Source organism: Coloeus monedula (assembly GCF_965178545.1).
Source record: "Coloeus monedula genome assembly, chromosome: 6".
In the NCBI taxonomy this organism is placed as follows: Eukaryota; Metazoa; Chordata; class Aves; order Passeriformes; family Corvidae; genus Coloeus; species Coloeus monedula.
In genome coordinates, this window is record NC_138786.1 from 54567585 (window position 1) to 54582731 (window position 15147).

The 15147-nt window shown below is 39.7% G+C and overlaps 1 protein-coding gene across 11 annotated transcripts in view; it reads right to left on the minus strand.

Moving 5' to 3' along the window:
* Window positions 1-702: 702 nt before the first annotated feature.
* CDC42BPB (CDC42 binding protein kinase beta) overlaps window positions 703-15147 on the minus strand; it is a 92705-nt gene continuing 78260 nt past the window's right edge. For 3 of the 11 annotated variants that reach the window (XM_082283559.1, XM_082283554.1, XM_082283551.1), the window contains 11 exons: window positions 13396-13612; window positions 12935-12997; window positions 9579-10175; window positions 6502-6599; window positions 6306-6390; window positions 6039-6159; window positions 5828-5945; window positions 4857-4895; window positions 4619-4727; window positions 4457-4527; window positions 703-2460 (listed from right to left, as the gene is read on the minus strand). In XM_082283559.1, the coding sequence (XP_082139685.1) occupies window positions 2329-2460; window positions 4457-4527; window positions 4619-4727; window positions 4857-4895; window positions 5828-5945; window positions 6039-6159; window positions 6306-6390; window positions 6502-6599; window positions 9579-10175; window positions 12935-12997; window positions 13396-13612 (1650 nt within the window). In that variant the 3' untranslated portion in view covers window positions 703-2328. Of the gene's footprint in view, window positions 2461-4456; window positions 4528-4618; window positions 5470-5827; window positions 5946-6038; window positions 6160-6305; window positions 6391-6501; window positions 6600-9578; window positions 10176-12934; window positions 12998-13395; window positions 13613-15147 lie in introns of those variants that run through there. The other 8 variants (XM_082283560.1, XM_082283556.1, XM_082283558.1 and 5 more) reach the window with 6 other exon arrangements.

The following is a 15147-nucleotide window of genomic DNA, read 5'->3' on the forward strand; positions in this document are numbered from 1 at the left end:
GCACTTTCCCAAGCCAACCCAGCCCAGCCTGCTCAGGTAGGTTGGGCCAGGCAAGGAATAGCAGGGGTCCAAAACACCCACCTCGGCCTTTCCTGTGAAGGGCAAGATAAACCAAGAAACAATTCAGGAACACTTGGCACTCCATAAGGGATGAGGGATGCTTACCTAGGACACCCTAGAGGAGATGTTGGCACTGTCTAGCTACAGTGGGCTTTATGGTGCTCACATACCAGAGCATGAGGAGATCTTTAAAAAAATCCCCTATATGAAAGGCTGCACCGTTCACGCACCAATCTTTGAAACGTTCCTAAGCCTTTCTTTGGGAGTACTGCTTTGACAACAAGTGAAATGTATTTATTGTTTTATGATACTTACGATGCATATATAGATCCTGCAGCCTCCTTACTATGCTTTGGCCATAAGGAATGAGTCATATAAATCATTTTAAAAGGAATTAATAGGGCCAGCAAATCAATGCAATGACAACTCTAAAACTGAGGGCACAAAGTTTCAGCGCTGTATTCCACCAAAAGCACTTCCATTGCTTCTGAACACTCATTCACCTTTCTTGGAGTGGTTGGCTACAGAGCTCCAAAATATCTTCAGTTTATGTAAAATGTCCATGTGAACAAAGTGAATGTACCATGTGACTGAAGCAAGTGTCAGTGGTAGATTGTTTTCAGATGTCAAGACAGACGACTGTAAACTTTAAAACCTCCCTCTTCTGCTTTATTGACATGTAAATTGTTCAAAAATGTTCTCACAATTCAATAATTACAAAGACTTAGACTTACATTAAAAAAGTAAAAACCAGAAAACCCCCAAAGCAGTAGTGTCCAGCTCTAACTGAGCCCCTTTATCAAGAATCTGAGAAAAAGAGCAAGTACTGTCGAACACTTAACATAACAGGATTAAATGTTGACTAGAACACTCAGTTTAAACTAAAGATAAGTGCACGTCCTATACAGTGTTTCAGAAAAGAACATTAGCCATTGGTATATCATTAGCCCATTTAAACTGAATTTTAAATAAGTGACATCCAACTGTCATAAAATTGGCACAGAAGGCACACTAGTGTGACAATGACAAACTGGATATGCCAGCCACTGAATTAATTACAAGCTTTTAATGAAACATGGTCACAAATCTTTGAGTACTAAATGTATAATACATGGAAGCATGAGATTAAATATACACGCAAAACATCACCGCACGTGGGCCATCGCAAAATATACAGGAGTGTGTTGTGCATTTTTCTACATGATCAATACTTGATTAATAATCATGGGGTCTTCATGCAGGTGAGGATACAATTAATGAGAAAAGCAGCACCCCCAGTTACACATCCTTCACGTTCCACTTTGGTAACCAATGAACAGACTGATGTTTTAGTGCGATACAGTCCCTTAGTCAAGCAGACTCCGAGGGCAGTGTGTCCATGAGAAGGCTTGCTAGCTGAACAGCGTAGTGTGTCCTTACACCAAAAACCCAGGAGAAACAACTTCTCAGGAGGAGAAAAGGCAGGAACTAGGAGTAAAATTTTTTTCACAGCAGTAATTACCAGTATTTTTAAAGCCCTGACTAACGACTGATTGATGAGGACTAAAAAGCAGGGAATGGGTAAAGAGGTAACTGGCAGTAGTCCTATGTACAAGACTAAAAAGTTGGTAGAAAGATAGAAAGACAGTTATGCAGCTGTATATGTAATGGCTAAATGAATTAAAAGGCCACAAAACTATAACCAACTTGTCTTTGACTTCCTGGTGATTCTATTGATGTTGGAAACAACCTACAGCTTCCTACCATTCTCCTTAAGATTTAGGAAAAAAACAGTTACGGGAAAAAGGGAAAAGTGTATTCATCTGAGGATGTAACTAGACCTGCTCACATTTCCTATTTAGAACTCCAAATTCTGTCTAAAAGGATATCCTGCTAATCAGACATTACATCATTCTATAGAAAAATAATATTCCTGATACTGTAGCAACATTATCAGTAACTCTCTCTATTTCTCTTTCACCATAAGAATAAGACTATTTACTGGTGGCCTTAAATGCTCCTATGCAATAAAACTGTGTCACAGCTGTGCAGAAAGGAATCAACCGTAACTGAGCAGTGAACAATTCTGCATAAAAAGCTCAATCACTATTAGTTAAGAATTTTCTTCATTTCCATAGTTTGTATCTACAATCTGGATATATAATTATTCTTGTACAACACTAGAGAGTCTGTGTCAGTCTTGGCACTAGCATCTGAGACAGCTTTGCCCTGCTGTTGAACACCGTGGAGTAGTGGATGACCAGAGCTGGAACGGTGAGAGTGGTGGCATTACGCGTCACAGGTCGACTGGTCCAGTCCATCTAGCGTAAGCTGATTCCTATGAGGAGAGTTGGGACTTGGGGGACCACTTGGATTTGAGCTGTTAGATGGAGTAGAGTGTTTGGTGGAGTCTGAATCAGGCTGTTAACGAGAAACATGAAAAAAATTATGTTTACTTGAAGTGAATTCTTTACACTCAAAAGCTTTCAAATGCACTTAAAATGAGGGTGAGCAACACCTACGAAGCAGTGTGCATTAGATTAATTCCACAGTTGAACATTCAAGCAAGTACTTCCATTACCATGAACAGTCTCTAGTGTAGTCCCAAAGGTGACCTTCTGATGCAACAGGAATTATGGTAAAGTATGTGGAAATTGCTACATCTCTGGCTCCTCTCTTTTAGCCATTGCAAAGCTTTCCTGATGGAATGCATCTGTTTGTTCACTGTTGTTCAGAATTTACCAGCCTGCAATTTTTAGGCAATTTTTATAGCCCAGGAGTAGGTTTATCTGCCCATGTAAACATTTAAAAACCATGGTCAAATCATCTTCAGTTTGGTGAGGAGGAAAGAAACATGTGTATGAACTGTTTACAAAACAGCAACAAGCCTGTGAAGTGTCTGACAAATGAGTGAAGGCTGCCAAGATTCAGGCTGGAGATCTGGAAACAGAATATGCTTAGTGGGTACGTCCTATGTTAGTATCTAATAAAGACTATCCACAGTTATTTCCCCAGTGTTATATTAGTTGTTGGGTATTTGCCTTCACAGGCTGGTCTCACTTCAACAGGATGGCTGACAAGCTTCCCACTATTTTGGTGTGTTACAACTCTTGAGCACTGCACACATTCACAGGTAATGAAATACTGCACAAAAAAACCTGGTACCATTGCAGCAAGTTATTTTCAAGAAAGAGAAATATATACTTAGCAAATAGATTGAAAGGTAGCATCCTTAAAGAATGCTGTTCAAAAGATTTTGCATTGCTTGAACAGTAATAAAATAATCTATAACAAGATTATCCTGACATGATCCAGTTCATAAAGCCAAAAGGCATGGGGCAAATAGTATAAAGCCAAAAGGTGTTATTAGAGCCTCTTTCCAGTTACAAACTACTATTTTTTTAAGAGCTATCAAAAAGAGAAAAGATGGTAAAAAACCCCTTCAGAATCTATCACTACTTGTGCCTACAAACAACAGTTACCATTACAGCATGGAATATAGTGAAGTTTGGGAAGGGTGTGCAGAATAACTAACATAACCACCTTTGAAAACCAAGACTGTTTCAAAAATAACTGTGTTTAGAGATCCCCACTTTCATGTGCTTTTAATGGCTACCTGAAGGTGACAAAAGAAGTCAGACCACAGGTGTGATCAGAACCCTGGACTTGGCGTGTGCTAAGGCATCCTGCAAAAGTCTGGCTTCACGAAAACATGCTTCAAAACTCAGAGCATTATATGGGCCCACAGTTGGGTACCAAAAAGCAGTAAAAAAGATCTTTATCAGGCACTTTGCTTCCCAAGAATAATTCCTAACACTTTACTTGCACAGACAGTGCTTCAGCAAAGCTTGGGAAGAATACATATGATAAATCATGGAAACAACAATCCTGTGTCTTCTCTATTTAGATCCAGGAACACCAGTTTTGTAGAGCCAGGACATTTTAAGTTTGGTGACTACTGGCACATACTCTTATTCTCACTAAAAGCAGTTCTATGTATTATAGATATGATTCCTTCTCAAGTTACATGACAAAAAGTCTTCCTTAAAGCAGCACTGAAAATTACTTAACTAGTCATATTACTTTGCTATTCTATGCTAATATCCCAGAGAACATTTTTAGGAGCTTTGAGGACATTTCATCAATTAGTCAAATTTCTGTTGCCTATAAAGCTTAATTGAAGACATAATACTTCTTAAAATATCACCGTAAGAAGATCTTTTCACAGCTTTGCTTTTGTGCTGGCATATCTAACTTGCAAATATAAACTACAGGCTGGGAAAAGCACTTGTGGAAAGAAAACATCTCCATAAATGTCTTTATGAAGTATTTCCTTGGGAATGTAATTTACTGGAAAAAGAGAACAATCTACGCCAACAGGATATCTTCAGTCTCCATTTAACAGAAGCTGTTTTACCTCTTTGTCAAACTCCTGGTCAGGGTCGGACATACTTCGGGAAGGCATTGCTGCTCCCACATCACTGCCACCTGCAGAGAGTAAAGAACAAAAGGCACTTTACACCTCTTGCTGACACCACAGATTACAGCTCAGAAGTGACCAGCTTGCTCCCAGTCTTACTTGACGAGGGCCATGAGATGTAGGTTTTGTTTCTCTGCTGCTGCTGCTGCCGTGACAGGTTAGCTGAAGATGGACAGGTTTTTTCATCCTGTGCAGGAGGTAGGACACTCTGCAGTTGAAATGAAACACCTTGTTAGCCAGCAACAAAAGCTATCCAACGAGAAGTTGTTACTCATGAAAACTTTATTGTGCTTTTGAAGCTATTACAACCCAGTGTTGGTAGAAAAACTGAACTTACTTGACCACATCCACATATTTTCAGTAACAGACACAAACCCTGAGAAAGACAGAGAAAGAACTAAGCCCCATAGCAGCCACTGGAACCTGTCAGCCAGCAATCCCTCTATGAAGGGGCAGGGACTGTACTTAGCAGCTCTGCTTTCCTTCCTCCTCCTGCTAAAATGACAAATGCCTGACCCACATCTGGGCTATCCGAGAAAGACAAGAGAAAGCCTGACTAACAGCTCGAAAACGGAGGGTACATACAGAACATAAAAAGTGTACCTTCACATCTTCCTCTTGTGGATTTAACATTACAATAGCTCACAAAGTGCTGTATTGGTTAAATACAAAATAAAATTAATGCTATAAAGCACTGCAAATCGCATGCATTTTAGTTACCTCCACAGCATCAGTTTTTTTCCCCTTGTTATTGCTCTAAAACTGGTGAAGTGCCACAAGCATACCATATTCCAGTTCCTAACAGTTTGTAGCTACTCCTACCCTTGCTAGGGAAGCGGAGGAGGGACAGGAAGAGGAAGAAAGCAGAGGGGAGCCTTGCAGTGAGGAATGGTCACTCTGAAGAGAGATTTCAGCAGAGATAGGGCTCATGGGATAGACGTGCTCAAAGCCTGTTGGAGGTGATATCAAGAGCAGAATGTTGAGAGGATGAGGGGAAAGGAAATTCATTCTGTTATTTTAAGAAGACAAACAAGAAAACGGAAGGAGGAGAGACTGATTATTTACAAAACTACTAACAAGCTCCTGGCAGTGATAACTGTCTTTCAGTGTCTCATTCATAAGTCAGCTAACAGTATTTCCTTGCACAGGATTTAGAAGCATTGCACAGCAGGAAGGTTCACCTTTCTCAAAAGGATTTAAAGAAGAATTCGGTACAGAGGTAATACTTGAGCCCATCCCGCTCATCTTCAGTTTTTGTGAGCAAGAACAAATGCACATATATATCCCTCCCTTATAAATGTATTTTACCAGTGGGAGGTCCATGAGGACCTGCATTCCATCTCCTGGTCCCATATGAGCCACGTGGTTGAAATTCGTTGGGTTAGAAATCATCTTTGACCTTAGCTCAGGGTCTCTAAGCATTTCCCTAAAAAAAACCAGAGTGATTTTTACTATTAGCATTCCCAGTCTCTGCATGTCATCATGTATATTCAGTTATGTACCACAAATAAATTCTTACCGCCTTTGTTGTAACCGCTCTTCCTCAGGAACCTTAAATACGAATCTTCTTTTGCTCCTGGTTCGAAGCATTTGCTTCTTGCTGTTGTCAGACGTTTCTGGTACACTGAGGCCAGCTCCTGCTGTAACAGCACAAAGCAATTTCACATACAGAGGTACACACTGACCCAGACACATCCAATGCCAATTTCATCTAGTGCGAAGGTAACATGGTGAAAATTACTGAGTCAGAATGAGTTTCTGACTTACCCCCTTACTCAGAACTCACCTGCAAACTTGTTCTTGAAATATATTAGCCTTGGAGGCTCACAGTTAAGGAGGTTCAGTGTGCCATCCATGTTTAATGGTCTGATCTGTTTTGAGGAAGGAGACAGAGAATTACCTCAAGTCTAGCATACACTGTGAAGAAACAACTCATTTGACAGTAACCCAATTAAGTTCAATAGTCAAAGAAAATTACTTACCCTTCGCAGGCCAATAGTCTGGACCCATTCCATAGTGTTAACATCAAACACATCAACACCATACTCGCTATACACTGTTACATATGAAGAATTGCAACCTGTGTTGATTGAAAACAAACAGAAAACCCTAATGTCATTTCAGTAGTCCAGAACTGACAAATATTTGAGCAGATTTCAGTAGTTACAAGTTTTCCACTACGTGCAAGATACATTTTAAAAAACATTTTCAGAGCCCCAGTTTAAAACAGATTTTTGTTTTGGTGAGAATAGATTTGCTAATGACAACCACCAGCATCATGGAAAGATTTAATTTTGACCCTCTCAATGTTTTTTAAAACTTCACACTGCCATTTCATTAAATTGCAAAATGGCATCTGAAGTTTTCAGATGCATACAAATTTGCTAGGTGGTAGGAACTGAGCAGCTAGCTTTGCTATGGATTACTTCATTTCAGAAGCAGCAAACCAACTATACATCTGCTGTGTGCAGAGGAGATGAGAGAGCCACCATCTGTGAGCTGGGTCATGAACTCATGATGCAGATCTGCTCTCAATTTCCTTCCTCTTTTGCTTACAATTTTCTAGCTTTAGATATTCATGTATGGGTTGCTTTCATCAAGCTGACAGAAAAATGTCACAATGCTTAAAGCCTATAACTCATTTTCTCTTTTCAACTTTTTTTTTAAAAGCATAAAAGGCATCAGCAGACAAGTTTATTTTAGGTCAAACGAAAAGCAGAGATCTCTAGAGCTTTGTATCAACGTGCTTCCGCTCATGTAAAGACTGTCTCCTGATGTAAAAAGCAGTTACTAGAAACTTAAGGGATTTAATAGAGAGAAGATGCTTCAATAAACAAAATGAAAATAACCCAGTAGGGCACTAAACACATCACAGAATCTTCTTAGAAGAACTAAAGTACAGTTGTGGTGCTATTTTTTAAATTCATTCTAAGAATGCCTTGGACAGCTATCATAAAAATGTAACACAAAAGTGATTTATGGTCAAGCATTATTACATGTGGTCTTAGTTGGCTTGGATGTTGAAATCAAGAGGGAGAACTGAGCATCAGGCAGAAACACCATCTGTAGCCAAGGCTGGTGCTTGGCAGTCAGAGCTGATGAGCTTGACCAGCTCTCAAGTGGCTCCCCGAGAGCCGTGTCAGTGCCTGCACTGGGCCTGCCCACGCTACAGCCTCGAGACCAGCTGGCTCCGAGGCTTTCCACCAGGCTGCACGGGAGCCAAGCAGCCCTAGCACACCCACACTGGCTCAGCACAGGACACCAGAACTAAGCTGGTGTAGGGCCAACCCCAACAAGCCACCTGGGCTAACAGAGCTGTGCTAGTGCTCACCCTGCCTTCTCCCGGGGCAAGGGCACTGAATGCCCCAGACACAAATTCTCTGTTTTATCCCAAAACCTCTCTACAACATGGTACTTTAGCACAGCAGAATCACTTCCACTTTCTTGGTCTCTCCTATGAAGACTGGCTGAGAGAGTTGTTCTCAGCCTGGAGAAGACTCTGGGGAGACCTTACAGCACCTCACAGTACCTAAAGAGGCTACAAGGGAGCTGGAGAGGGAGTTTTTACAAGGGCACAGAGTGATAGGACAAGGAGAAATGGCTTTAAATTGAGACTGGGTTTAGTCTAGGTATTAGGAAGAAATTCTTTATTGTGAGGGTGGTGAGGCACTGGAACAAGTTGTTCACAGAAGCTCTGGAAGAAGCTGCTCCATCCATGCTAATGTTCAAGGTCAGGTTGGATGGAGCTTTGAGAAAATTGGTTTAGTAGAAGGTGTCCCTGCCCACGGCAGGAGAGTTGGAAGTAGGTGATCCTTAAGATCCCTTCCAACCCAAACCATTCTGTAATTTTACAGCCTCCTGATGGGATAGTTAAAAAAAGCCACCATTACTAGTGACAGACACTAGGACTGAGGAGGGAGGACAAGTCTAATGAAAAGGGAAGTAATTCAGTTTCCTTTGGCAGCAGAAAATGTTGCTGCTTCTACAAACACAGCCCGAGGCCAGCACCACTCAGGATTGCACATACAAAAATGTTATAAAATACTTTACAGTAAGAACACTTCTAATAATAACAGACAAAACCACTAACTAGCAAGTCTAGTTTGCTGAAATGCAAAAAACTCTAAAGCTGATTAAGGAAAAGGAAACATTAGTTTTACCTAATGGTGTTTTAAAGTAAATTTGCCACTACATTGTTTCCTTGGGACTTTGCTTCAGACTTATGTACAGAACTAGGTCAGAGTAAAGCAAGCAAACAATTTCAGTTCAAGTCAAATAAAATTAAACAAATTCCTATTAGTGCCTGGCCTGATCAAACCAACATGCACTTAACTCCTTGCTGTATTACTTAAACAAAAAGCTATTTCTTGCCTTCAATCATTCAAAAAATTTTAATTGCTATTTGAGCTTCAAATACCAGATTTATCACCAACTGCCTTTGACTACTGAATACTGAAAAATGCTCTGCATGTACCTCTGTTCTATCAAGCTGATAACCAATGCTCCTGAAACAAGGAGAATGCTTCAAATACTACCCTCCATTTATACTCTTTTTGGATATTGCCCCCTAAAATTAAAACCAAAAGGAGAAAAAATGCTACCATTTCTGCCAACATTTTTCTCTCTTATTATCTTTATGAACCTTTAGACTTGCAGTTACATTTCTTCTTCAACTTTCTACTGTACTTTGAGTACAGAACACAGAAGACACCCTACAGGCAACTGGACATTTATATTCTCTAAGTGATCAAAAATCTTTATAGAATTTCACAGACAGCTGGTCCTTGCACTGTCCTGCATCCAGGACTACTCTCTGTAGAAATTATTTTGCATTCCACTATTTATTCTTCTGTGTCCTGTAATAAGACAGAGCATTTCTTGCAGCATCCAGGATCTCCAAGTCCGCAACTACCACCAGGAAGAACATGTGTCTGTTAACTCATCAAAACTTACACTCGATATTCAAAGACAAACCGAAGCAAAATTGAATACAATGCTGAGTATTTTTAGACAAGTAAAGCAGCAACAGGGATATGGCAACAGAAAAACATATACATACTACAGGCAACAGGAGTTGCAGGCCACATTAGTTCCTGCATGCGTGACCTTCGACCTTGCGAATCGACGTAAACTCCCATATGGCTGAAGCAAAGCAGGTATTCCTCATTACTGAGCTCCACAGCACAAAGGGCATCAAAAGACTGCTGTGAGAGGAAGATAAGCGAGGGGTCATTAGGATTTACCAGGTTTATAGATTGTCCATCTCCCTGGATGGTCAACAGAGAGAACCCAGACTGGTAGCCAACACAGAGCTTGTCCTTGAACACTGTCATCCACTGTACAATTCCTGGAGCCTGAATTTCACTGAATTTTTTGTGGAAAGGTTTAGTTCTGTGAATTTCATAGCAAAAAACCTGTCGTTTGACAGCCACAAACAAACAAGTAGAAGAACTCTTCTTTAGTGTTCCAGTTGTAATCAATTGGCAGCCTTTAGTTTCTGCAAGCTTAATGTCAAAGTTCCCTTCTGACCCATCCAGAGAGGCCCATGGGTAAAGGTGGACGTGATGGTTCCGACCACAGATGAGGATGATGATTTTCTCTTTGGGAGCAAGCTCTATCTGGTACACCTTCTTGCAGTCAGCAGCTCGGACTATCACTGCAAAGGAAACAAGAACTGCTGTAAGTTAAACAGGAGAGCCACCAAGCCTGGAAACACTGCAGTGCTACACAGTCATGCCTGAAAATTAATCTAAACACAGACATGTACCAGGTGAGGAAGAGCACTTATTACACGTTTGATTCTCTGTTATTAATTCTCAGAGCAAACAGTGAAACAAAGCATTCCTGTAACCCTCTCTATTCATAAAAAATATCTCAACAACGCTTTGTGGGAAAACAAAGTTCTTTGTATTGCTTAACATGCAGGATAAATGGAGAAAATTTTTTTATATAATTTTATCTGTACAGTGCAAGATGCTGCATCTTCAGAAATGGGTCCCACCTTCAGGAAAACATCAGCATCTTCAGTAAATTTTGGAGGAAGACCAAATTAGCAGAATATAAAGACAAGAAATATGAAGTATTTAATCCTGATAAGTGAGGATACAAAATGCTGTACTGCTGGCAGATCTCTCAGCCTGACACAAAAGCAGTCCACTAAGTGGGTGTAAAACACATATATGGAAAGGCAAAAAAATGCTGTGCGTGATGGGGAAAGGATAGGAAAGAATGGGCTTAGGCTGCAGGAAGAGAGGTTTAGGACAGGCACCAGGAAAACCCTTCTCAGAGCAAGGACTAGTCAGGCTACCCATGGGGAGTTTTCTTGTTTGATGCATTTTTTTTTAAAGCAGGGTTAGAGGCAGCTAAGGGCAGGGGGTTAGGTGCAACGTGTGCTCTCTGGTGATCTTGTCTACACAAGAATTTTCAAGAAAGCAGTGAGTATTTCATGGGGTACAAACAGAAGAGCAATTCTAAACTAGGGAAGTTAATAAGCATAAAGCAATTAAATGAAATTGTAACTTTAATTTTTCTGCTAGCTGAATGCATTAAAAATATTTGTGAATCGTAGGTTAAAAAAAAAAGATAATTAGTAATTTGAAATTCTCTGCCTTTTTTCAGTAACAGTTGAGTAATGTAGCCAAGTAAACAAATTCTGTAAACTTGGTAATAAGACTTTAGCTGTTTAAATCACAAAGTACTGTTGTGGTATCCCCCCACTTGCATAAATAGATGAAATGTCTTAAGAAATGTTATATGAAATAACCAGCTTTGCCACAGAGAAATGGTTTTCTTCCTAGCTCCAACTCCAGCTTATTTGTCAAGAATTAAGCAATACTCTAACCAAAGACCTTTGCTACAAACAGCTGGCAGTTAATTAACACTAAAAATTACAACTGCCATAAAATGAAAAACAGATTATGATTTATAAAAATGCTATTAACACACAGAACTGGCCATAGAAAACTCCTGCTAAACATGTCAACTTAAAACCAGAATTGATAATTAATTTTCACATTTACATATAACATGGTGATGCAGATAATTGTTCCTTTATGAAATGACCTTTCAAATTAAATTTACAACTTTCTTTTATGCAAGAAACTGTACTGGAATCCCTGGAATTATTTGCACCTCAAGTTATGTTTATATCTAACTAATCAAAGAATTGTGACCACTGGAAGTTAACTCAAAGGAATGGCATTCATTACTGCTAAAAAGAATTTCAAATATCTGCTGTATCCATGTATAAAGCAATTTCTCCTGGAACTGGGCAATGTCTTATTCTAAACAAGAAGAAGCAATAACATTTTTCTTTTGACCCAAAACCATATCCCTGACGTTATTTAATTTTGAAAGTTAAGTCTTTAAAAACCTATATTCACTGCTTTATTTTACACTGAAATGCAAGCTTTAGCATGAGTAAAATCCAACTTTCAAATAGCCACAAACTAAATTACACAGAAGAAGGAATCAAGGAAATCACTGACAAGACTAGCACTCAGGAATCTCTGACCCAGGAGACAAGGGCAAAGGAATGGTGGAAAGAAGACCGTCCATTGGTGAACCAGACTTGTTCTCTGCTTTTCCATGTTTAAAACTGCATTTTGTATGGATTGACCCCGACTGATTCCCATGCTAATGTCCTTCTGGCCTCCAGGCTTTCCCTACCATACCAAGGCAAATCTCCCATTGTTATTTGTGTTTGTCCTCAGTATATCCAAATAAAGAGGAAAATGCTTCCCCTATTCCCTGTGATGCCTAATAACTCAACAGTAGAGGGATATGCCTGTGCTGCCCAGTGACTATGCAGCATATGCTTTGCTGTGGTGCCCAAAGTAGGCTCTGTGTGAATTTCTGGAATGGACACAGTAAGACTGCAGGAATAACAGACTATACTGATCCCTTTTTCCCTAGGCAGAGGGCAAAGTACATTAAGAACAGGAAGGAAAAAGCAGGTATAGGAGGAAGCACAGAGTCAAGGAATTAGATAATGGGAAGGAGCAACCAATCACTTGCTTTGGACATCATCAGTCTGAAAGAGAATGTGAGTGGTTGTCAAATTCCTGGAACGAACAGACAACGAGACATAGAGGCTTTAAAAGAAAGTCTACAAACTGTGTGTGCTGTGCATGCTCTGTGTGCTGAAGCATTTTGCTACCTGCTGTGGGAATACAGCTAAGGTGAGAATGTGTCAGAATATGCCCAGTACCTCATCCCTTTAATTTCTACCAGTCAACTGAATGTAATGATAATGACCAAATTAGTGCTTATATCTCACATTCACTTTTCCTTCTCATCAATTAACTGAGTGCTTAATACTTACTATACATGTGCAACCTATATTACAGCAGCACTAAAAGTTATGGAGCTCATAATTCTGTATGTAATTGCTGCATGCATTATGGCCTAACTTACCGTCGCGGGTCACCTCTATCACATACAGCCCTTCTTCTGAACCAATTGCTATTCTATCTCGATCTAAACCAAGAGGGAAAAAAAGGCCATTAATTCAGATACACTTAGTCTGATCTTTAAAACAGGCTGTTTGCTTTGAACAGCTGAAAAAATTTCTGCATAAACTGATTTTCACCAGCAAATCAATTTTGCTTAAGTTCACACAGCCTGTCAAAAGCATGCTATATACCATATTGCTAGAACAACCTGCTGAACAACTCAGCAGTATTATTTACTCCAAGTGGATGAAGAAACCTGAATATCAATGCAAGATTAGCACTTTTTGCCCATTATTAAATTCCTATGAAGGAATTCAGCTGAGGAATTTATTTCAAGGCGTCAGTGCTCTCATTATAGAAGCCCATCTAAAAGTTCCAACAACCTTCACACCTTAACACTTACAAAAGTTAAAACAAACATACCTACAATAGCAGCAGCTAAACTTGCTTTAATAAGAGGCAGTGTACTGTCATAGGCTTCTTGTGGAATATGCACAACCTGGTTCCTCAGCCTGTTTTTGTGCAGGATAGACTGCAACCCTTCTAGGATTCCAACCCACTTTCTCTTTTCGTTCTCATTTTCTGTCAGGATCAGTAGAGAACAAGACTTTGAAGGCAAACCTAAGAGAGAAGCTGTCACCTTTAAACAGACAGAGACAGTGAAATTAGTTAAAGTAATAAAAGCCCTTTTTTATCACATAGAACTGTGAAAATAAAGTAGACTTTCTTATGACAATGGAATGATATACCTGAGGGGCATGCACAACACAGCCAACACAGCCATGGTGCTTCAAAAAAACAACCAAAAAACAACCACTGCACAAGCCACAGTGGTTTGGTTTAAAAGTATTTAGTCTTGCTTTAATATTCTGAATCCTAAAATATGGGCAAGGAATGCTACAATAATCAATACATGGCAGTAAAAGGCTCCTTCCTGCTCTGAACCGGAATTTCAGTGGCATACCATAGTTTGTCCTGATCCCTCCCACCCACCCATAACTTACTGAAAGTGACACACATACTTTGCAAACCAGATGCATTTAAACCCAAAGGCACTGCTATCATCAGTTCTTGTAGATTTTGATTTTGTTACCTAAATTTCCAAATATTTGTTCAGGGGAAGACCACATCATATCTGCATTCAAAGCTCTGGAGGAAAGCGATATTTGAAACTGAAGTACTGCATTCTCCCATGTCCCCACGTTAAAAGAAAACTACTGTGGCTTCACTTAATTTTTCAGCTAAATCATCCCACAGATCTCAAAGCAGCATGTGTTCTAAAGAGAAAAACTCTCCAGGAACTTCTGTTGCCTGAAGAATGACCTCAGTAATTCATAATATTTGTTTTTTTGTACTCTATGAAGAGATTGAAGGGTTTGTGGGATCATGGGAACTATACTTTCAGCCACAGACAAACAGGCCAACAGCCAGGGTCATCTCTCACCACAGACTCTGAATAACAACAGTTAAACAGAAAAAAGCAACAAGAGGTAGAAAAGCGCAAATCTGAAGGCAGTAACATGGAGTATCAGACCTTTGGCCTACATGCCTTGATAAGAAACTCATCATAAGGATGGATGTTGTGGCAATACAACACACACACACACACCTCCTGGCAGAGTGAATAAAAGAGTAACTCTCATCTTGAAGATTAAATGTATCTTAAAGTAAACTGGAGAGAACAGGATGTAAAAGACAGAAGTTCAGAAGTAAGATGAAGGTGAAGGGAGGTAGGGAAAGAACTGAGTAGTTGCAGTTGCTCATAGTTCTTACTACTCTGCATAAAGCTTTGTTCCTATCTAAACTGTAATAAAGCATTAATATTTTAAAGACAGATGGAGGCATAATGGATAATATACTTAGAAAACAACACCAAAACAGATTCCAGCAATGGTTTTCCCTTTGAAGTACCACCATGTATTACTCCTCAGTCTTTTGAAGGTGGCAGCTTACATATAGTCAAATGAAGAAAAAAAGTGAGCAATTGGTCATAATATAAATAGCATTATTCATCATACAAAAATCCATTATTTGCTATGAAACTCAAGGCTTCTTAACTCGAACTGCTAAGCTGTGGAAGCACTCAGCTTAGCACACAGACAACTCTCTTACACTATTATTAAAAATGTGTGTCGATGGCAGCACTTGAGACTGCAGTGTCTGAATGTCAGCATG